The sequence below is a fragment of the Cimex lectularius genome, unplaced genomic scaffold (assembly GCF_000648675.2).
Source record: "Cimex lectularius strain Harlan isolate CLEC.00 unplaced genomic scaffold, Clec_2.1 scaffold481, whole genome shotgun sequence".
In the NCBI taxonomy this organism is placed as follows: Eukaryota; Metazoa; Arthropoda; class Insecta; order Hemiptera; family Cimicidae; genus Cimex; species Cimex lectularius.
In genome coordinates, this window is record NW_019394179.1 from 18,569 (window position 1) to 42,589 (window position 24,021).

At 38.6% G+C, this 24,021-nt stretch overlaps 1 protein-coding gene across 5 annotated transcripts in view; it reads right to left on the reverse strand.

Annotated features, from left to right (window-relative positions):
* LOC106669386 (acetylcholinesterase-like) overlaps nucleotides 1–24,021 on the reverse strand; it is an 81,371-nt gene that overhangs the window by 4,095 nt on the left and 53,255 nt on the right. For 4 of the 5 annotated variants that reach the window (XM_024230005.1, XM_014398844.2, XM_014398846.2 and 1 more), the window contains 2 exons: nucleotides 6,588–6,770; nucleotides 623–1,937 (listed from right to left, as the gene is read on the reverse strand). In XM_024230005.1, the coding sequence (XP_024085773.1) occupies nucleotides 623–1,937; nucleotides 6,588–6,765 (1,493 nt within the window). In that variant the 5' untranslated portion in view covers nucleotides 6,766–6,770. 5 annotated transcript variants of the gene reach the window in all.

The window sequence follows — 24,021 nt, forward strand, 5'->3', positions numbered from 1 at the left end:
GTTTGTTTGATTTGGCAAAGACAAAAGGGGTTGTGTGACACAAAAGAGAAACGAACATTGCAAGGTTATCGAGTTTCGTGTTAATTCAAAAATTAGATCGGATTTTGTTGACAACGTCGTGCTCAGCGACGTCACGGTTATTAGCATTTCACTGTGCGCTGTTAATTGCGGTCTAAATTTGAAGGGTCACTATTTATAATGCAATATTGTGCTTGCAAATTGAAATATAAATAATTTTCATTTAATAAACTTTGAATTATATCGGAGTTAGAAATTGTTTGTGAGTTTAACAAAATATGAATAGACGTTTGGACTTGTTAACTAAATACAATGAATTTTTTAGTAATTAGTATGAATGAATTAATAATTAATTAGTGGATTAAAGTAACTTGACAGTTATTTTAAAGGAAAATGATATATCGGGTATTTTGTCCTTTAATTGGCAAAGAGAATTTACGAGCAAAGTTGAATGAGGGCCATTGAAGGTTTTAAGGGAGGTTACCTCTTATAAGAGGAGCAAAGAATGCCCGTACTTAGCATATAAATTATGCCAATGACTTACTAGCGGTCATAGTCTACTTCTTCCTAAACTCATGAATATTTCATAAGAGGTTTGTATTACCCAGTTTTGGCGAAGTTGGCCCAGTAGTTCATCATTCGACGGCTCAATTCCGCCTCGGAGGGCAGGTAGTTTTTCGTTGGGTTGAGCGGCTCCCCGAAGACGTAGTTGATTTCGTCGCCGTGCATGACGCCGGTCCACGACGGCCACGGGTTCCCTATCGACCTGTGGGAGAAAAGGTACATGTACACGACGTTCCCGCTTTCCGCGTACGTGTGAGCGAACTCGTTGACGGTGCACGTGAACTGGTAGTCGCCGACCATTTTGTCCAGGGCGTCCCTGTTTTTGATTGGGTCTTCGGGGTTCTGCCAGTCTGTGTACTCGAAAATAATCGCCTGGCGAGCAATGTTGTTGACGTAAGGGTTGAGTTCCACGACCGCCCGCAAGAACTCTTCCCTGTTGATGTAAACGTTCTCTTCCTTCCTGAACAACTCGGTGAGGTAATAAATAATGAAGTAGTATCCTTCTTCCGTGTTGCTGCCCATCAGGATATTGGTCTTCTTGAAGTTTCTCGCGGCCAAATTTCGCTTTGGGTGATCGTCTACGAACGTTCCATCGACAATGGGAACGAAAGGGAATTCGCATATCCCTAGAGTCCCCCATTCGTTGGATACTAAATCGGTCGCGTTGGTGTTTCGAAGGCAGTCGATGACGGCGCGAAGTTCATGTTTAGAATGCGGACAGCCGACCGCTTCGGCGAGTCTCAGTCCTCGCAGCATGCTCTCCTCCCTCGAAATGATCGCCCACGGAGCCACAGCCGAGCCGGATTCCATGATCGCCTGGTTGAACAGTTTGTGACTAAGAGGCGACAAAAGATGGAGCGAGACGGAAACGGCACCGGCGCTTTCGCCGAACAGCGTCACCTTCTGAGGGTCGCCTCCGAACAGATGAATGTTGTCGTGCACCCATTGAAGTGCCATCCGTTGATCATAAAGACCGGCGTTCCCGGGTACGTCCGCCGTATCCAGGTACAGGAAGCCGAGGGACGCTACCCTGTACTGCATCGACACTAATATCACGTTTTCTTCCGATACGAGCGTCTTGTGGTCGTACACGTCCAACGTGGCCGAACCCGAATAAAACCCTCCTCCGAATATCCACACCATGACGGCTGCGTTGGTCGGGCGAGGTTTAGGAACTACAACGTTCAGATATAAACAATCTTCCGATAGCTGGGTGTTCGGATTCCATATGATCGCTCCTGGAAAATCGCCAAAGACAGTATCGATGATCTGCACGCAAGTGTTCGGCAGCCGGGTTGCGTTCAGGATGTGGTTCCATTTGTCCAACGGCCGTGGATGCCGAAATCTCAGTTTACCTAGAGCAAACAGGTTACGAAATAAATCAAGCTGGCATTTTTTTTTTCATTGCTGCATTAAAACAAAATTATTGCTCTGCACTGGTATCAACAAGGTATAATTGTAGTGACAATAAATAGCAAAACAGACGCCGTGTATGCGGCAATATTGATTAATGCCTGCTTTCCTAGGACCTTTGGCGGCATTAATAAATGTCATATCCAACACATGGAACGAGCAGAAATATCAAACAACAAAGAAGGACATTACCAAACATAATTATTGACATAATTCAAATCCTTGACAATATGCATAAAGCTATTGTATAAATATTGTTTTTATTCGACTATCCATTCAACTCAGTATTGAAACTTCATTGTTGCTTGCAATATATGTTAATTAAAAAGAGCTTGGTAATGGAATAAATGAAATACACTGTCGTTCGATCACCTTGAACTTTGAATTAAATTTCATGTCATTCACCTTAAAATTTTAACTCAGCAACTTTTTTGTTAGATTATACATATTAGATATTTATTATAGATAAAGTTTAGAAAGAAATAGAATTAATCAAATAATTAAGGGTACATATCAAAATACGTATTGCAAATATTTTTTTCTACCGTCACGGCCAGCAATGCACCAAAAGGACACATGTTAAGAGAAATCAGCCAAACAGGCACTCATGAGTGGTTAATGGGCGAGAGGGGTGATAAAGCAGTTAGACTTGAGTAGTTTTAGGATGGATCACGGGTTGGTTGTGGAACTTTTGAAAGCGGAATCGGTTCAGTGTGTTCACAAAAGAAATATTGAGGACGTTGTGGATAGTGAGGTTAGTTATGTAGTAACGAGCTTTCAAAATTTATCTGAAAAAGGATTAGATGCCCTGGATATTGGATGGATTGGAGGAACACCACAGCTTTATTCCGTGTATTATAAGAGTTTAAATTATTTTTTAAAAATTGTTCCTAAGACACACCCTTTAGTCCGAATGGTTGCTTATTCCGCATTAAGTCTTATGAGTACGTATTACTCAAATGATAGTCGACGATATCAGTCCCGTTCCCTCCCAACTGAAAAATTTGCCACCTATCGGCAGAATGAATATACGCGAGTGCGCACACTTTCCGACTACCAAATGACGTGAAATTAGGTTGCTATTTTGTTTAATGACATTTGTGACAAATTCTATCGACTACGATAGAAAGCACACGTCAAAAAATAGAGTAAAATGCTCAACACCGAATTTTCGAAAGTGTTCTGGTTGGTGGGTCCTCTCTCAATTGTTCATTCAGTGTAAGCTATTATTTTCCCAACACGTCAAGGATATGTGGACTTATGCCATCCAGCTCTGGGGCTCTTCAAAGTCTTCAAAACACTTAACCCACTGAGAAGTGAAGACCTCCACTGTTCCATTATTAGAATCACAAGGTTTTATAGATTCTGTTTCCTTCTTCTTCTCTTGGCTTTTGATCTTTTGAAGATATCTTCGGCAAAATGGTTTCCGACATTTATAACTACATTTGAACCTTTTGAACCAATTGGTGCGTCGTGCACATAACATTTCGATAACATTTTGCGGAATCCCTGGGCAAAAGCTGTCCACTGCAACTTTAACCTGCAACGCGTAGAAATCTTTTGATTACCTATATTATACCGTGTACGCACTATCAGCCAACAGTTTAGTTGGCTTGGCTGTAACCCAATTCATACCCATCTTCTGTTTGGGGCTTTCCACGTCAGTCTGGTGTATAAGTCCTTAGCGTCTGACGTAAATGGATGTCGGTGGGTCCTTGTTTTGATTTACAGTGGGAGGCAAGACTAGTCCTCCAGTTTTCGCACTTGTTTGGTAAGGTGAAGGTGTCTTTGATGTTGGAGATTGCTTGGATAGGTGTAGAGTTAGGACAAAATTGCGATATCATATGGGTAAGTAGTGACAATGGTACGGGATGAATAAAAAAGTCAGCAGCATAAATGGGGTGAAATCAAGAATATGCCCTTGTGGGGATGAAATTAAACTGTTTGATATGATTTTGGTAATAGCTATATAAAAATTAGAGGTGTTTGTATATCAAAAATAATATTAGTAGTAAATAATAATATAGTAAAAAATAATATAGTAATCAAAGGTAATACTCAGTATAAAAATTATATATTTGATTAATTTTCCATTTCTACACCAAAAATTACTAATAGTAAAGGGCGTTTACAATTTTGTTCAAGGCATTCTCGATTTTCAGAAAAAGGAGTGTGACATTATTTTTCAGGAACCATATGTAGGAAAGTCAGCAGTGTAAATGGTAAACAGGGTGGGACCAGGAATGCTCCCTTGTGGGGAAAAAATTAAACAGTTGGATATGATTTCGGTAATAGCCAGTATAGATATTTTACATTTAATTAATTTTTAATGGCCTCGCCAAAAATTACTAATACTAAAGGTCATTTACAATTTTGTTCTAGTCATTCTCGATTTTCAGATAGAGGAGTGTGACATTAAGAGAGTTTCAGGGACCATGTGTAGGAAAGTCAGCAGTGTAAATGATAAACAGGGTGGGACCAGGAATGCTCCCTTGTGGGGATAAAATTAAAAATTTGGATGTGAGTTCGGTAAAACCCAGTATAAAAATGATACATTTGATTAATTTTCAATTTGTACGTCAAAATCACTAATTTAAAGGACATGTACAATTTTATTCTAGTCATTCTCTATTTTCAGAAAAAGGAGTGTGACATTATATTTCAGGGACCACGAGGAAAGTCAGCAGAGTAAATGGTAAACAGGGAGGGACCAGGAATACTCCCTTGTTGGGATAAAATTAAAAAATTGGGTATGGTTTCGGTAACACCAAGTATAAAAATTACACATTTGATTAATTTTCCATTTGTACATCAAAATTACTAATACTGAAGGACATGTACAATTTTATTCTAGTCATTCTCGACTTTCAGAAAAAGAGTGGGACATTATGTTTCAGGGACCATGTGTAGGAAAGTCAGCGGTGTAAATGGTTAACAGGGTGGGACCAGGAATGCCCCCTTGTGAGGATAAAATTAAAAAGTTGGATATGATTTCGGTAATACCCAGTATAAAAATTATACACTTGGTTAATTTTTAATTTCTACGCCAAAAATTACTAATACTAAAGGCCGTTTACAATTTTGTTCTAGTCATTCTCGATTTTTAGAAAAAGGAGTGTGATATTATGTTTCAGGGACCGTGTGTAGGAAAGTCAGCGGTGTAAATGGTTAACAGGGTGGGACCAGGAATGCCCCCTTGTGAGGATAAAATTAAAAAGTTGGATATGATTTCGGTATTTACCTGTATAACGATTGATATCTGAATACCTAAAAACTGTTTTGGAATTTAGTTCAAGTTTATAGGGCTAAAATAACGGAGGATTTATCCTTGATGGAAAATAATGTCCTCCAGCTGAAACGAGCTCTAAGAGAGCTTTTCATCTCGTTTAACTTTGAAATTATTTTAGGTAAATGTGAAAGAAAGTAAATTTAAAGTTTGAGATGTCGTCTTGTATCAACATTAATTTTCATTTAATAGTTCTTTCCTTCCATTCTTCTTGGAGTGAAAAACGCTTAGAAATTATTTTATTGAAGGACTCAACAAGTAGAAGTATTCGGGCTGAGAAGTGATAAACAAATTTTTCGAGTATGGAAGGAAGTTGACCCTCCCCAGAAAATAATTCTCCCAGAGTGGAACAAGCTTTGAAAGAGGGGGGGAAATGAATTAAGAGGGAAAAAACTGTCCCGGCGGAAGGAAACAAAAAGGAGGATGGGGGCCCAAAACCAGGCGGGACACCCTTTTTCCAGCCGCATAATTGAGAGAGTTAGTTGTTGAGAAGCTGGTTTAAACTTTTTAAATAACTATCAGGTGTCTGGAGATTGGGCGAGTAGTTTTAAAAAGCGGTCCGCCCCCTTGGAAGAGAGTTAAACGGCTGTTTGCTAATCTCCGCAGTGAGCCGGATCACTTTTTCTCCCGTACCATTTCACCGTTTAATCCTTCTATTGCTACCCTACCAAATCCTCCTTCCATAGCGGATTGAACGGGACAATCTGGGTGATGGTTTTCGAAGGATTAGTCTATGAATAAATGGCAAATGAGGACTTAGGCTGCCATGAGGCTCGCGGTTAAACAAAAATAAATTGGCTAATAAATAATACTTATAACACCTAGGGGTTCATTTGTTTTAAATTGAATACTCCAACACCGCCATCGTTCATAAAAAACGTTTGATTTTAAAATAACTTTAAAATTTTGCGTTACTTTCGTCTCTTGTAATGCAATACATAACTATAAAAGAAAAATTGTATTCGCATATTTTTAAAAATAGATAAAACTATTGAATTTAATAAAATTGAGCAAAATAAAACAAATACCATGGTTAACATTTGTTATCTAACGTCCGTCTACTATCGCACTTTTTCAAAAATCACCATTGCCTGCTTGTAGTTTGCTCGTATAAAAAAATTTTTGATTTTGTAATAGTAAATAAATATCTTTGTGCACATCCAAGGTTACATATTAATTTAATATATTAAAGCACAGTGCACGAAAACCTATTTGATTCTGGAAAAACAGCGAGGATAGGCGGACAATCGATAGTTACACGGTTCCACCACCCACCGTAATCTGAGAGAGAACTCGTTCTTCTTACCGATCGGTTTTTGTGCATATGGGATCCCAAGCCAAGCGTCGACAAGTTTGCCAGTGGATGCTGCGATTGTTATTCCTCGGACGCGTCCTTTGTCAGTCTCGATTATAAGCGGGTCGTCGTCCAGGGGCGGCGATGCCCCCGCCCCGAGCACCACCGTAGCCACTAACAGCCACCTCATCACTCCTAAACAAAAAGCAAATTAAGAATTAATACGAAATACTGGTACAGTAATGGTACTGTGGGAGTACGGTGAGCTACAGCAAGGTTGGTCGTTTTCTATCATTTCGTCCTGCATATTCACTATTTTGTTGTAGCATTGGATTTGCGTATAGAAAAAGTGAAAATAGGCTAACCAAAATGACCGGAATTGATCAAGCTGTAGGTGTCATACTTCAGGAATCTTCTACCTTAAGAAGAAATCAAATAATTTAGGTAGCTTGTAATGATAGGGTTATGATTTAGATGTCGCCATGATGGGACAATGTATAATCCCTTGTTGAATACCAAATTGTACTGGTCTAATCACTGAGAATTCGTGGTCGAACATCACCTTCAGACATTGATCAGTTGCTGCCGCAATATGACCTGACCTAAACTGGCGTATCTACCAGCTGACATAGGGTGTTATGCTCGCGATCCCCCAAAAGTTTTCCGAAAAAGGGCCTCATCTAGTTTTGGCACCCGGGCCCCGTATTCTTACGCTTCTGCACTTTTTCACATTTGAAACAAGAACCGATATACAGTATGGTGCAGTATTAGTACATGCGTTATGCGGGGATGTCCTGGTGCATGTACGTTGCCAATCATGACTACGTTCTGTTTTGTCGTATGTTATATAACCATGTTTCGTGTTGGTTTTACGTTGTTGCAAGTCTGGACCCACCTTAAGTTTGTTGAAGAGTCCTCGGTTAAAAAATTATCGACCAAAGCCGGATGGATGAGTGGAAATGATATGAGAAGGAAAGACGGACCTTGAAGTTTTAAAAGTATTTCGAGAATTTTATATATCTCATGAAGTATGATCGAGTTGAACAAATAAACTGTCCTTACTCATTCGCCAAGGTTTCACGACGTTGGTTGGTCATCTCGTATCCAACACAAATAAAATTTCGAATGTTAGCACACCAGGGTCTTTTATATTCCGAGGGTTCTCGAGTTTATGTTCCATTCCGATGATTTGCAAATGCCACCATGCCTCTTGGCCGTACGAGCCCATGGACTAAGTTTTATGGCTTCCCTTGATACATCTCCGTCCGCCTCTTGCCGAGCCTTCATAGCCAGTAGATTATACAGGGATATTGTCTAACTTGGCTGGAGTTATGACTGGCAATCACTCTTAGGGTCTATCCCAGGAAGGAATCGGACCAGCGCCTAAGACCTCCAAACTTCCATATCCGCCCCACCAATGAACTTATAATAAAGCACAATTTATACGTCGACAAATTATTATCGACCTTGAGAAGATTTATCGACTCGATATTAGTTTCTGGGCTAATTCAATTAAACTTATTTCAATCAATTTTGCCTGTCTTAAGGAAACTTTATTCAATAAAGTCAGAGGTATCCTAATCAATGGAATTCTTCATTTCTTCCTCTCACTCACCCTAGCCCTCCTATCTTAAAGTCTGATGCATTTTCACTTTTTCTTAACATTCAATTTGAAACACGTAAAATGACAGTTTTTTGTTTGTATGTTGTGCTGCTCTCCATATTTTTATTATTTCTTTTTTCGAATGTTTCTATGTCTCCCTATATTTCTTATTATTTTCTTTCGCCCCCCTCACACTCTCTCTCACTCTCTCTCTGTCTTGCAAAAATATCTTCAACTACCAAATTCTCCTAATATAAAGAAAATCATGCATTCTGTCTACGTACATTTCAATTCACTAGTTTTGTGGTCCGCTTGAACAATTAATATCATACAATTAATTAAGGTTTTTAGTAACGTAATTTTAGTAAAGTAATAAAAAACACGACATTTGAAAAATGGCAAAAAGGAGGGAAAATTCAAAAGGTTTGGTTGAGATGGGAAGTTGGTGTCCGAGTGGATCGAGGTCACGACAGCTCAGTGGTAGAGCAGTGGCGTATCTTGCCGAAGATCGTGGGTTCGAATCCCGCTCGTGCCATTGACTTTTTTTATATCGACTAAAAACCTTAATTAATTGTAATATATTAATTGGTCAAGCGGACCTCGAAATTAGTGAATTTAATTAATTTAAATGAAGTATACTTCACTAAAGCTCTCCGTGGCCATTTCATTTGTCGCCGAGAATCCAATCCGATTACACGACATTTGAAAAATGGCAAGAAGGAGGGAAAATTGAAAAGGTGTGGTTGAGATGGGAAGTTGGTGTCCGAGTGGATCGAGGTCACGATAGCTCAAGTGGTAGAGCAGCGGCTTATCAAGCCGAAGATCGTGGGTTCGAATCCCGCTCGTGCCATTGACTTTTTTATCTCAACTAAAAACCTTAATTAATTGTAGTATATTTTAATATTTAATCGCTTTCTCGCCCTCCCTTTGTTCCTCTCGCTCTCTTTATCCCTCTCTCTTTTTCTTCCATTCTCTCTTCCTTCCTTTCTCTTTAGTTCACTCTCTCACACTCTCCCTCTCTCTCTTTTTTCAGTTCCCTCTACCTTTCTTTTGCCCTCACTCTCTCTCACACAAACTCACTCACCCTTTCTTTCTCTCTCTCTTTTCCTCTCACTCTCTCTTTTTCTTCCATTCTCTCTTCTTTCCGTTCTTTTTCCGTTCTCTTTCCTTTTCTCTCTCACACTCTCCCTCTCTCTCACACTCCCTCTCTCTCACACTCCCTCTCTCACACTCTCCCTCTCCCTCACACTCTCCCTCTCTCTCTCTCTCTCTCTATTTTCAGTTCCCTCTACTTTTCTTTTTCCCTCACTCTCTCTCACACAAACTCACTCACCCTTTCTCTCTCTCTCTCTCTTTTTTCCTCTCATTCTCTTTTTCTTCCATTCTCTCTTCCTTCCTTTCCCTTTCCTTCTCTCTCACACTCTCCCTCTCCCTCTATTTTCAGTTCCCTCCACCTTTCTTTTTCCCTCACTCTGTCACACACATACTCACTCACCCTTTCTCACTCACTCTCTTTCTCTCTCTCTCTCTCCCTATCTCGCTCTTTTCCTTTCCTCTTTCTTTCTATCTCTCTGTTTCCCTTTCGTTAATTTTTTACCACTCACCCTCTTACACCTTCTCTTTTTTTATCTCTCTTTCTCTTTTCTACATAATCCTCTTCCACCTAATTCTGCTACTACAAATGAAACAATAGTAATCATTCTGTCTAACAGTATTTCTTTTTATTTTCGCTCTCTCTCTCTTTCTCTCTTTCTCTCTCTCTCTCTATCTATCTATCTATTTATCTATCTATGTGTTTATCGATCTATCTCTCTTTTAATCCCTTCCTCCCTTTCTCTTTCCTATCTATCTATCTTTATGTCGTTGATGGATGTAAAAGTGATCAAATTCGACCGAATTCATCTGTCGTTCTGTCTATTGTAAAGGTGGGTTGGTAATTAGAATAATACATCGCTCCTGAAAGATTAACTACTGAATTCTTTCAATTTATTCCTCCAGCCCTTTCAATAAAAGTACGCCAAATTTTGCTGACTTTTATAATTTTTAAAAAAGGTTCTATACAATTATTATATCATATTGTAATATAATTAAACAATTATTTTTTTGACAAATAAATCATCATTACCGAATTGTTTTGCAAAACGCAATAATCTCCTGAAAGACGAGAAGTTCTTCTTATTATTATTTTGTTTTTTGCTTAAGAGGGCGAGGGAAAATAATAACAGCAATTGTTGTAACGAGTGGCCGATACTCCAATTATTTACAAGGGGTTGTGCCCGGGTCGCCCATTACCCCCGAGTATAGGGTGAACCACTTTTCCCGATTCGATACACACGCTTTCAGACCCTGTTGTCCTACAAATCCCGTCCCCGGATATAAAAGCCAATTCTACCTTTATTTCTTTCCTTCGTCACAGGCAATTCTGAAAGGGCCTGTTAACGGTTAAATTCGTGGCACTAAGGCCGAGTGTTATCAACTTGAAACTTTATAAAAAATTCTATCATTCAAGTTTGTATCTTTGTTTTTATTGACGTACGGCAGGTCAAATCTTAAACTGTTAAAATGTTTCATTTAGAAATGAACGCGATTGATATTTTTTGAAATATAAAGAATAAGTATATTCACTGGATTGCTTGAATCAAACTTCGTTTTAACTGGAAAATTTAGACTCTCCCTTTTTTGTTATATTATAAAATTGTTTAGGCAGTGAAATTTAATTTTTCTGTACATGTTATACATACCAGTCAATTCGTTTGACGTGCCACCCTTTTCCAAGCGGCAATCATCGACCGGCGCCAGCTCTTAAATAAAGGGTACGTCCTTTCAAAAGCCGCAACGTACACTTTAAACTAATTCCTGTCCGGGTCATAAAAGACCAAAAGACCCGTGTGACCTTAGGGTTGCGACGTCGAAATCATCTAAGGAAGGAAGAGGACCTTCATGGCTAAAGGGATTATAATTAGAGCGGATGTTTGGTGCAATGCAGCACTGCCCCTTCGCCCTGTTACTTTTTCTCCGGATCATATGCTCATCAACACGTTAAAACCCCCTTGAAATCTGCATGTAAAATCTCCGGGTCGGATGAGGGTCACGCAAGAGCGTTTTTCTTTTTAATTGGATAAAAGATGAACCGCAACATTGATAATCTGGAAGAGCATATTTCTGAAAAAGCGTGTCTGTTTTTAGACCTTAAAAACCGCTAATAATTACATTATTTCAATTCTCTTTGGAAAACTCTCTTTTTGAAAATTATCCTTTTAGATTCAACACCAATAAATTATATATTTTTTAGGTTGTAAAATTTAAATAATTTTTTTAAATGTTCTTGTTTTTATGTCTTTCAAAATAACCTTTTTTCTGAATCAAACAATGAGTATCAAACAAGACAAAACGTAATTACTAATATCTGTATATCCAAATTGAACACTAAATTTTAATGTCTCTGTTGTTTTTTTTGTTTTTTTTTGTGATTTTCAGTCAAAAAGTAACACCACTCGATTCACTTACATTTATTTCACCGACGTTTCGGAAGGTGTACCTCCTTTCTCAAGGTATACAAGAGAAACGCCTACAACGTACAAATACATTTAGTTTTTTGATTTTATATTACAAACACCTTTAGGAGTAAAAAAACCATTACTGTGATAAATCCTGTTCGTGTGAGTGGAGTCTTTTCCAGGTTCACTCTTAAAAATTAAAATTATATTTCGCCTCACACCTTGACCGTTTTGTGTAACACTGCTTCCACCTGTGATTTTTCATACATTTAATTTTTGTATAATGTAGATGAGTGATATTACCACTGTTACCTCGAGTCACTTTTTGACTGAAAATCCCCCCCCCCAAAAAAAAAACCAACAGAGACATTACAATTGAACAGTCATCATATTCATCGATACTAATTTTTAATTTAATTTTTCATTAAATGTTGTTTTTATGTTTCTTTACAATGATAAAATTAATTTTAACAAATTTAATTCTTATTATGATGTCAAAAAATTTATTACTGCAAAAATTTTAAATTTATAATTTGAACGTTCCCTGTGGCATATTTGGCATCCTATAATAATTATCGAATTCTTTAATTTTTATTTTATCCTTATTTGAATTGATTGCATTTTATTTTATTTTTATTATTCTCTGTTCATTATTTTTATTTTATTTATTTTGTCTTATTTATCTTCCATGTTCATTTATTTAATTTTTATAACTTTTGTTCACTGTTACAAGCACTGATTTCAGGTGGTAGGCGAAAATGTGCAGATTGGTTAAATGACTTAAGTTTTAGATTGTTTTATTATTTTATCTTTAAAAATTTGTCTCTTTTTATGTTTTATGTTACTGTATTACTGTACTATTCTCAAATAAAATTATTATTATGTTTTTTTTTAACGAGAGTACGCAACACCAGAGGTTATATTAACCCTCGGGGTGCCGCTGTTTTTGAAAAAAGCCCATTTGTAAGTTTGTTGGGTTCGAATGCAGGGCCGCTGGATTCGAACCCAGGACCTTCACCTTACAGTATTGAACGCCGTGTCAACGCCTAAACCGTTGCGGCCACCGACGCCCCGCCCATTATTATTATTGTTGCATTAATTTAGATTAGTATTTATCAATAATTGAACGTTTTGTCTCAAAACTTTCATCTTGAGTGCGATAAAATTAATTTTGGATCTTTTTGTTCTGTCTATACTTGGTTTCTGGCCACGTGTTTCGGCCGTTAGTAGTTTGCTATCAGTATAATCATAAATTTTAGTTGGCCACATGCAAAAAAACAAATGTTAACATCATACACCTCAAACCATCCAAAATATCCGTAGTCAAGTATATAAGAGAGGCTAAAAAAAGTGCTGGTAACAAAGGAAAATATTAAAACTGGCTACAAACACAATAAGAACACTTACAAACAAGAAAAATGGTAAACACGCAATAACCTACAAATACAGAGATAAAACCAACCAAAATCCACCAGAACCGAAGAAAAATAAAAGACAGACACAGAAAATATAAATAAGATACAACGCAACATTAATATATTTAACAAACTTTGCATAAAAACCTTACTGGCATATTTTCTACGTTCTACTTATTCAAATTAACATGTCCTTAACTTTTTCTGTTTTTACACACAAATACGATTACTCAATTCTTCACAATTACCACGTAATCGACTGAAAAGAATATGGATAAGAGAACTCTCAAATGATTAATATCAAACGTAATGGACAGCTTTCTATATAACTTCACTAGTTTTCGTGGTCCGCTTGAACAAATAAATTCTTTTCAATTAATCAAGGTTTTGGTTGAGATAAAAAAGTCAGTGTCACAAGCGGGATTCGAACTCACTACCTTCGTCTAAATACGCCGCTGCTCTACCACTTGAGCTACCGTGACTTCGATCCACTCGGACAACAACTTCCCATCTCAACTGCAAGTGGTAGAGCAACGGCGTATCAAGCCGAAGATCGTGGGGGTTCGAATCCCGCTCGTGCCATTGACTTTTTCATCTCAACTAAAAACCTTAATTAATTGCAAAGAAAGAATGTTAAACGCATTAAAAAAGTAAACTAATAAATTACAAATCAAACAATAGATAATCAATGGGTTTAATAAGTTAAGTTTAACTGAACAATAATGAAGAAAACGTGTTTTCATTTTTGAAAAACCTCGTTTTCAAGTACGACAGCAAATAATAAAAAAACCGTTTAGTGATGAACACTGACAGGGGAAGAACACCGTAACGGAAGTTTTCAGTTTTTTAAATCAAATGCACTTTTTGCTTTATATTACAAAAATCAGGCCGTCCAAAAGAACTACCCTTTAACAGGCCAGCGCAAACCCAACAGGCAGAAGTTCGAAGTTTCTCTCCTCCTCAACCTTTTTCTGTTTGTTAGCGTAGTTCTTATCCATCTACGGCAGGTTTCATCAAATCTCTTAATGCTATTTCTCGATTGTTCAGAGAATCTTCCTATTTCTATGCTTCTTTGCCTGCTCGACGAACATAATATATTAAAAATATTGATTACACAGAATCCAAAATCGTGGTAAAAATAATGAAGTAAATGTCCTTTAAGGACACTCAGAATCTGAAAATGTTTTTGCTGCGTCATGAACGAAACGGAGTTCTTTACAGCCAGTATCCGGCGGGATTCTGTAGGAATCGCTCTGCGGTGGATGATGCATGTCTTCTCCAGAGCGACTTTCAAGACACGTTCTTGAACAGAGACTGGCCGTGTTCTTCGACCTCGAGAAGGCGTATGATAGACGTGGAGATACGCGACTCTACGGAAATGTCACGATTTCGGTCTAAGAGGCAAATTGCCACGGTTCCTCCAGGGTTTGCTGGTGAACCGTAGGTTCCGAGTCAGGCTGGGAACTGTGCTCTCTAGGGAGCATGTTCAGGAGAACGGTATCCCTAAGGGTTCGGTGATGAGCGTTGCGCTTTTCTTGGTGGCGGTTAACGGTATCGCTGACGGCGTCCCCCCGCAGGTAAAGACAATGCTCTTTTTCGACGACCTCTGCTTCTACCATTCGGGTGAGGATCTGGCGGAGGTCGGCGGTAGGATGCAGTCGGCGATAACTGATGTGGCTGTCATAGCCGAGGAAACCGGGTTTACCTTCTCCAATTCGAACACGGTGGTGTGTTCACTTTTCCAGATTGAAGAGGGCCTATAGCAGAGTATACGTCGGTGGAGGAATATCAAGTACTCCACCGATCAAACGGAATGAGTGTACTGTATGGATGTATTTATGTGTATGAAAGTATTTATTTGCATGAATGTAGTGTTTGAAAGGTAAAGAGAATATAGACTTAGTTAGGGGCTGAAATGATCTAGATATCGGAAGGCCTAGTCAAAAAAATATATATAAAAAATAAACAATTTAATTGGTTAAAATCAAGTTCAATACAAATTTCAAGTCATTACAGTAAAAGTGATAATAGCGTAACATTGACACACCGACTTAACGCCCAACAATTTTTGTCTGATCCTACATAAATTATCATGCTGATGTATGCTAATCTGAAGGTGTCATGTCTGGTGATTTTACAAGACAAAATTGAACGGCTAAGCTCGATTGACCTAAGTTGAAATGTATAAACAATACACTAATTTCGTGGTCCGCTTGACCAATTAATATATTATAATTAATTAAGTTTTAAGTTGAGATAAAAAAGTCAATGGCACGAGCGGAATTCGAACCCACGATCTTCGGCTTGATACGCCGCTGCTCTACCACTTGAGCTATCGTGACCTCGATTCACTCGGACACCAACTTCCCATCTAACCGCATATCAAGCCGAAGATCGTGGGTTCGAATCCCGCTCGTGCTATTGACTTTTTTATCCTAACTAAAAACCTTAATTAATTATAATGTATAAACAATGTTTTCTACAAGTTGTAATTGTTCTCTCTCTCCCTCATCACTCTCTCTCTCTCTCTCTCTCTCTCTCTCTCTCTCTCTCTCTCTCTCTCACCATATTAATTATTCGAAATAATTTACTTTTTATCTAAGTTCTTGGTTGAGATGAAAAAGTTAAGTGTTACGAGCACGCTCTCTCTACAATGTTTGCAAAATTGTTTACTCACGCCAAAAAGAACATCTCTTCAATCTAACATGAACTGATGTTAATTACCATACCAGCGGCGTCACATCGTCTTCGCATCAACGCGTAATCCCAAATTGTTCGCGACAGGAAGGATTTAAATTAACGTTATTGCACACATTTGAATAACAAGAGGGATAAGACGTAATCCCATTTTAGAACTGGAAGGGGTGGAGAAATCAAGAAACCTGCTCCTGACGTCAAGAATCCTCCTGAGTTATGAAGAAAGAGCTAATTGCTGCCAGCAACGGCTCTCTTTAGAAGTAATTAACAGGCTGGATGGTGTGGCGAGGTCAGGGGACGCTTCTTCTTAACTGGGATTGTAGTGTCTTAGCGATTTTTCCCCTCTTGGCGATTTCCTTTTTAATAATGGCAAAGGATTTCTAAAGTTGAGAAGTCGTTCTTAAACCTGATCAATTTGAATCGTGAGGTTTTCTCTTGGGGTCTGCGGGGTGATGAACCTGTAATTTGGATGGTTCCGATCATTTCGGTCTATCGGCTTTCGGCTTCTCATCATCCTCAGTAGTGATTTCACCCATTTTCTTTCTTGCATTAAAGTTAAATTTTTTATTGCCCCGGTCGGTTATTTTTCTTTTAGTACGCCTTAAACTGTGAAAATCATGATGATCAATCAAAATCATGATTTGTTAGCGTGGAATGTGTTTTCTTTTTGTATATTTCAGGACTTCGTATCTGTCATTTACCTTCCATCCTGCCCGTCAAACGTATTTTTCCCAGCATGTGCTTTTTACTGCGTAAATATCAGCTTAATGGGTTTTTGGCCCGGCTACACAACTTTTAAGTGTTTTTCAATTTTCCCGTTACCGGAGATTGCGATACTATTAACGTATAGGTTAACGTTTGGGTAGAATTAGCGTTCGGGTTAGGGTAGGGTATAAGACAGGTAAATTAATGCCTCCAAAAAAATTCGAAGCAGTAGTGGTAGAGGGTGCCCACAGGGAGGAGGACGTTGCCTCTCCTGTAAAAATTTGGTTTTAGATGTCCTTATATGAAAACTAAGAAGGAGGCCCAATGCTAATACTTATGCTTATATGCCCAATGCTTGCAGATTATATTGGAGAGTGATCAGGTGAAAAATCTTCATAAGAACTCACCCAAAGTACACTTGACATGGTAGAACAATATTTTCTTCCTCGTTTTTTTTTCTTCATTTTTGAAGGGAGTTGGGACCAAATTCAGGGTCGCTGAGATCCGATCCCGCCCCTTCCATTGATGAGTGCTGTGTCAATTTCTTTCAATTGCGTCCACCGGTCGCGTTAGGCGTCAGAAAAAGTCCAGAGGCGACGGTGGGGACCGAACCCACGACCGCGGGATCTACTAGCCGAGAGTCTGACGCCTTAACCACTCGACTACCGCGGCCCCTTGAAATTGCATACAAGCAAAGAAACTTATCCGTTTTCTAAAATGAAGTGCTAAAGTTCAAAAATTTGGTTTTCAATCTGTTTACCATATAAATATTCATATTTGATCTCCTCCTGATTTATTTCTTTTTGTCTTCTGTAAAAACTTTATAGTATGTAACAAAGTATTTCTAAAAATGGACGTCTGATTTTACTTCTTATTGACAAATGCCCATAATGTTTAGTCCACATCCCATTGATTTGTTTTTGGAATAAGTTTATAAGTTTTTCTATCTTCTCCTTTTTATATATTTCCAACAGAGGTAGGTTTAATAGGTTTGTTCCCGGGGTAGTATCCTTCCTGTGGTGCATATTTGCAATCTTGTAATTTTTTGCTAGGTTGTTTTGGGTGATTTTTAGTCCACCACATCAATGAGCAATAGCTAGCCAACATGTATTTTTTTTAGGTTTAGTCCCCAAGACTTTCCCAGGGATCTTCTTGTGGCCGGTAATTGTATTTTAATTTTAGTTATGATGTTATGTAGGTGAGAGTTCCAGGTTAATCTTTTGACTAAGATAATTTCTAGACAGCCATTGAGCCATAAAAGCTTAGCAGGTAAAACGGTCGCATACAAAATATTCAGTGAATGGATCTAAAATCTCCAAAACCTGGGAAAACACAACCTGACAATATCTTTGGTGCCAGGGTACAAAGAAAATCTGGGTAATGGGTGAACAGTCATACTAGCCAAGGATTATCAGCAAGATCATATATATGCCGAGAATCATAGTTTGGATAAAAAGGTCTACTCCATCTAAGCATGGAGTCAAAGAAATCAACATAAAAAGTGAATGAACTCCAGAGGTTCCAAATCAGAGATCACTCTCACCCTATTAAGAATATCCCATCTGAGATGGACATACTTTTGAACCAAATACTTGTAAGTTTCCGGCATGTAAAGAAAGAATGGTCTATGTGTCCCACTTAAATGAGGGCGTCATTCCTTGGCTCTATATCGATGTGAGAATTGTACAGCAGAGAGTATCTGAGGATATGTATATAGTCCGAGGGCTATAACAAGACCAAACATCCTCTTCTCGGAGCAGATCACAAAAAACAAAAAATAGACGAACTCAAGAGTCCAACAGAAATTCATGATTAAAAAATCCTTGCCAAAATTGGCAACTTGAGTTACAATTAGGATAGTAAAACTCGGGGGGTGAGAGGAATATCAGTCAGTCACTGGCATCTGAACACTTACACAACATTGGGAAATACACATCTTCAATGAGTCTCTGTACGTTATGCATTAAGGGAAAGAAACTGCCACCCGTTCATCTTCGATGCGTAGCAAATGTTTTTACCTGAGGTACCAAGAAGTCCCAGGAAAAATTAAAACAAATCAACGACTTATCCTTTTAGGAGAAAATTAAAGTCAATCGGCCTAAACTAAGAAATTAGGAAAACTGGGACTCTCAACACGACACGCAAGAATGGCACAATTACACAAGACAAACACGTTGAGCCCTGAAGATGATCTCAATAAAGATCGAAACGTTGGCACGATAAAGAAAATGTTTTTCTGAAACCTACATCACAACAGACCGCATCTCACGATTTCTGAAAAATTAGTAAAAAATATGCAAAAGTATGCATTATATGGATACATAAGGAACAGAAATACTCCGTGAAAGTAGTAACGTTTATGACCTTAAAGGGACAAGTTAAGTCATTTTCACTTTATACAGAGCCTCGTCATAATCATATTCTATCGTTATATGAATAAATATGAGGTCATAAATCCGCCAGGACGGTACAGAGCTTCATATTCCCTTAGTGAAAAAAATTGTACCAGTATGCATACATTGAGACCTATTATGTATTACCATTTTTCCCATGTACATTTTTCCCTATTGTTCTTTTTACGAAATTCTCAATGAAATGAACCACGTTGATAATCGTCCAAAATATGAGTATGAGTCAAGTATGTTAATTGGGCAAAAATCGTTTTAACAAACCACGATAGTAACTGCAACGGGTAATTATGAACCGAGGTTGTATTAGGTCCGCATGGCATCGCTAATCCGTATCGAGGGCAGGGGTGTGCACTTACCGCGGCTGGCTGTTCGGCAACCCTCCTCGCAATTTCAGCGGAACTGCAGTTCAATGCGGATTCCCTCCTCCCTCCCTTGTTTATAACAGGCTAATTATTTGCTTTGTTGTTCCAACTTGGTTAACGCCTCAACGGCCTGCTCGTGTTCGTGCCGGCTACGATTTCTCCCAGGGACAAACGTTCAATTTTATTAAGGAGGAGCCAAAAACATTCCGCCAGTTTTCCACCTATTTCATCTTTAGTTGAAAATTAAGACAACTTCAAAAATCAAACAACGGATTTTGTATGTATATTAGATAATGAAAAATTAAATCCTACTAAATTTACTTTTTTTACTGGGGTCAGCAGGCCATTTCAACCCGCTGGGTGCCGGTTTTAAAAATAAGTCCATTTGTATATAGGCCGCTCGATTCGAACCTCGAATTTATATTATATAATAATAATTATGTATTATTACAGATGTAGATATAATATTAATTAATTTTGTAATAAAGTTCTCTTCACGTTTTATTTCTTTACTTCATATCTCTAACACGTACAAGAACTTTTTTTTTCAGAGATGTTTCTTCTTCTAAGAAAATAAGAAAATCAGCGAACTTTCCAATCAATGTTCTTTCTCTCTCTCTCTCTCTCTCTCTCTCTCTCTCTCTCTCTCTCTCTCTCTCTTTCATTTGCTTTTTTCTTCCAATTTTTATTCCTTTACTTTCTTCTTCTAAGAAAATAAGAAAATCAGCGAACTTTCCAATCAATGTTCTTTCTCTCTCTCTCTCTCTCTCTCTCTCTCTCTCTCTCTCTCTCTCTCTCTCTCTTTCATTTGCTTTTTTCTTCCAATTTTTATTCCTTTACTTTCTTATTTCTTATATCGAATACGGAAAAATAAATCTTCTTTGTCTTCAGAGTTCTTACTTCGTCTGACAATAAAAAAAAACTAGTGAACTTTCTAACTCATCTTCTCTCTTTTTCCTTCTCACTTTATCTCTCTCTCTCTCTTTCATTTGCTTTTTTCCTCCATTTTTTATTTCTTTACTTTCTTATTTCTTATACCGATTACGTAAAAATAAATCTTCTTTGTCTTCAGAATTCTTACTTTGTCTGACAATAAAAAAAACTAGTGAACTTTCTAACTCATCTTCTCTCTCTCTCTCTCTCTCTCTCTCTCTCTCTCTCTCTCTCTTTCCTTTGCTTTTTTCTTCCATTTTTTTTTACTTTCTTATTTCTTATACCAATTACGTAAAAATAAATCTTCTTTTTCTTCTAAGTTGTTACTTCGTCTAACAATAAAAAAACTAGTGAACTTTCAAACTCATCTTCTCTCTCTTTTCTTCTCGTTTTATCTCTCTCTCTCTCTCTCCTCTCGATTTTCTACTACGTTTTTATTACTTTACCTTCTTATGTTATATCAAACACGTAAAAATACGTTTTTTTCTTTAGTTGTTTTTTAGTGTCTGCTTCTAAGAAAATAAGAAAACTAGTAAACTTTTTAGCTCACGTTCTCTCTCCATTCTCTCCTTCCTCTCTTCCTCTCTCTTGCTTTTCTCCTCCCTTCTTTATTCCATTACCTTCTTATTTCTTATACCAAACACGTAATAATACACTTTCTTTTCCGTCAGAGTGATTCTTCCTCTAAGAAAATAAGAAAACTAGTAAACCTTATAACTCATTTTCTCCCTCTCTTTTACTCCCCCTCTTCTCTTCCCTTCTTTATTTCTTTACCTTCTTCTAGGTAACACATAAAAATACACTTTCTCTTTCTTCAGAGATGTTTCTTGTCCCAAAAAATAAGAAAACCAGTAAACAGCAATTTTTCTCATTAATTTAAATTATTTCGCTTAGACTCCAGTTACATCTCTCTCTCTCTCTCTCTCTCTCTCTCTCTCTCTCTCTCTTTCACACTTTCTCTCTTTCTCTCTTTATCTCTTTCTTTCTTTCTCTCTTTCTCTCTTTCTCTCTCTGTCTCTCTTTCTCTCTCTGTCTCTCTTTCTCTTTTTCTCTCTTTCTTTCTTTCTCTCTCGTTCTCTCTACCTCCTCTCTCTCTCTTTTATTTTGGGTTTTCTCTCTTTCTTTACCTTTTTTTAAAACACGCTCAAATAGATATTTTTAGTTGTTTCAGATATGTTTGTTTTCAATTTTTTCTTATTCTACTTCCCTCTCACCATCTATCTATATTTTTTAAATATAAAATTTATCTATTTGTGTTTGGATCTTGATCTCATGATTCACGTTTTCGGCTTTTTTCCATTTTTATTTTAAGTCTATTTTGTCATCAACTTTGTCGCCCCACTGTTCGAATCTTTTCTACGGAATCACTTTTTCTTTATTCTTCTTTCCTCCCTCCCTCCCACTCACCCACCATCACTCTCTCTCTTTCAAAAGAAACTGAACAAAATGAACTCAGGGCCTTTAAATGGTAAATATTAACTGATTTAAGGCTTTCAACAGGCCTAATCGAATTAATTAGGACCGTGGGTAATTGAATGAAGGGGCAGCGAGGCCAGGGGCAGGGCGAAGTAGGTGAATAATCAATGTTTATTCGGCAGTGAACGGATTTATTTAGCCTTGAATATACCATAAAGGCCGGCGGAGATTTAAAGAGGGTAAACGTGAAAGACGGAGGGGTCGAAGGGGCCATAATGGGCCAAAACGGTTTTCCATAGCGTGACTAGCCCACATCCAGCCTAGGGTCATCTCGCAGAGCGGCAGCCCACTCGGATCTCGGCTGGCCCATTATCATCCACCCACCTGGGTTGAAATCAAAACCCGCGGCATTATGCCGACTTCGGCCACCTACTTCAATTACTATCCCCTTATCGAAAATTGGAGGCAAAAACCTTGAAAAGGGCCCTTTTCAAGAGTACGGACCGTTTCGTTTTCACCTTCAACGGCGTCGATATACATTTTCAACAACGACGTCCATTACTTTGTGATTTTCCTCTCAAGGCTAGAGAACGAACGATCCATCTTTATCCGTGTACAATTGTTTATTATTAATAGTCGTTATAAATCATGGAAATTCAAATGTTCACGAGGACACATCGATCATAGAAATGTCCTTGGGGAAATCATACTTGATGCATCACCTGGGCGTGCCAGACGAACCTAAGAAATAGAAATTTATACACAGTAAATATATCGGATGATCACCTGTTATATTCAACAGTAAAAGAAAGAGTTGTTGATAAATGATTTGCTTAACTTGTAATTTGGTCGATTACGATCATTTTGGTCAGCCTAGCCTTGTTGTTGTGGTCTATTCTCTCAGTTTTTTGTCGTTTTACGTGCTGTGTCTTAAAACCCTACGGCTATCAAAATGAACAAGTTCATAATCATAATCATCCCATTTAAGGCAACAAATTAGAAAGTAAAAGAACCAACCAAGGCCGACCTTACACATTTTACGAAATTATAAAAAGATCTCGACTCAATAAAAATCATACAGAATCACCACAGGAGATGGTGACAAGCCGATACGCGCCTGACCGACCAAAACATCGAGGATGTGCATTATTTTCATTTAGGAATCACATCGCCTTTGTTAACAAAATGATGATCTTTTTTGACCCCATCAGGCACATTGCCTTTTCAATCGTTTCTTTATAACAAGGTGAGAGGCGACGCACTTCTGCTTACAAGCAAATGATGCTCTTCTCGTGAGTTCACACGTAGAAAAACGTCCCAGTCCCTAAAGATCAGGATCAGATTCTTCCCGACTTCCACATTCAGAAGGAAGGGCGCCTGATCGTGCGCCGCAAGCCGAGAAGCTTAAAGACCTAAACCAAGTTCTACTCGAATATTTCGACGTACTCCCGAGATGGAATTGGCCGTTCCGTCATCCTCTTCCTCAGCTGAGAATTTCCAAACAACAGGCCAGCAATGGCTTTCACTTTAAATGAAATGCTAACCACTCCCTTAGTACGCTCTACGAGTGTCACCTATGAACTACGAATACAAGCCCAATAGTAAGCTGTGAGCTTGGAAAGTGCTTGCGCCCGTAGTTCAGTGCTTCATTCCCTGTCTTTTCAAGCAAGATCTGGTATACTGACCAACATTTCCCGTATACTCGGTCGTTTTTAAAGTTTTTTTTAACGTCCGCACCTGTGCAGCTCCGCATACGACAGAATTATGTTACTGCCGCAGCATTGGTGAAAAGGCAGCTCAGCCCCAAAGGCCGAAGACAACCTCGCTCCCCGCTTGCCAATTCCGAGTGGTCGGGTCTGCATTAAGCATCAGACCGTATGCCGCGCGCATAGAGCTAGCTAAGCCGAAATACATCAGCCCGTTCTCCCGCGCACTCTCTAGATTGAGAAGGCCACTCTATCTGCCAGAGTATTGGGGCTTCCCCAGCGTAGAAACTACCGGATCCGCTCCGGCCGCGGTTTTGTTTAAAGTGGAATTGCTAGCAGACCGCCAACGGTAAAAGCCTCCAATTGGGCTCAGCCTACACCTACGTGCAAAGCATACTCGAGTAGGAGCAACCGGTTCAGTACCCGTTCCCATCCGCCACTACTCACGCATTCGAGGGACTATTCAGCATAATCATATCGTCCTCAACTCTTATACGTTGCCGTCCGATCCACCGTATCCCGTGAGGCCGGGTGTAAACGGTGGTCATACGCAGACAGGATCTGGTACCCTAAAGCTCGTGTGCCTCTGATAAGGCACCCGCCGCCCATGCCGACACGAGTAGAGCTTGTGCTTTAGAGAGGTTGCCACGCCCTCAGGGCTGCACCGTTATTTTGCGCCCACTGACCAACATGGGAGGCCG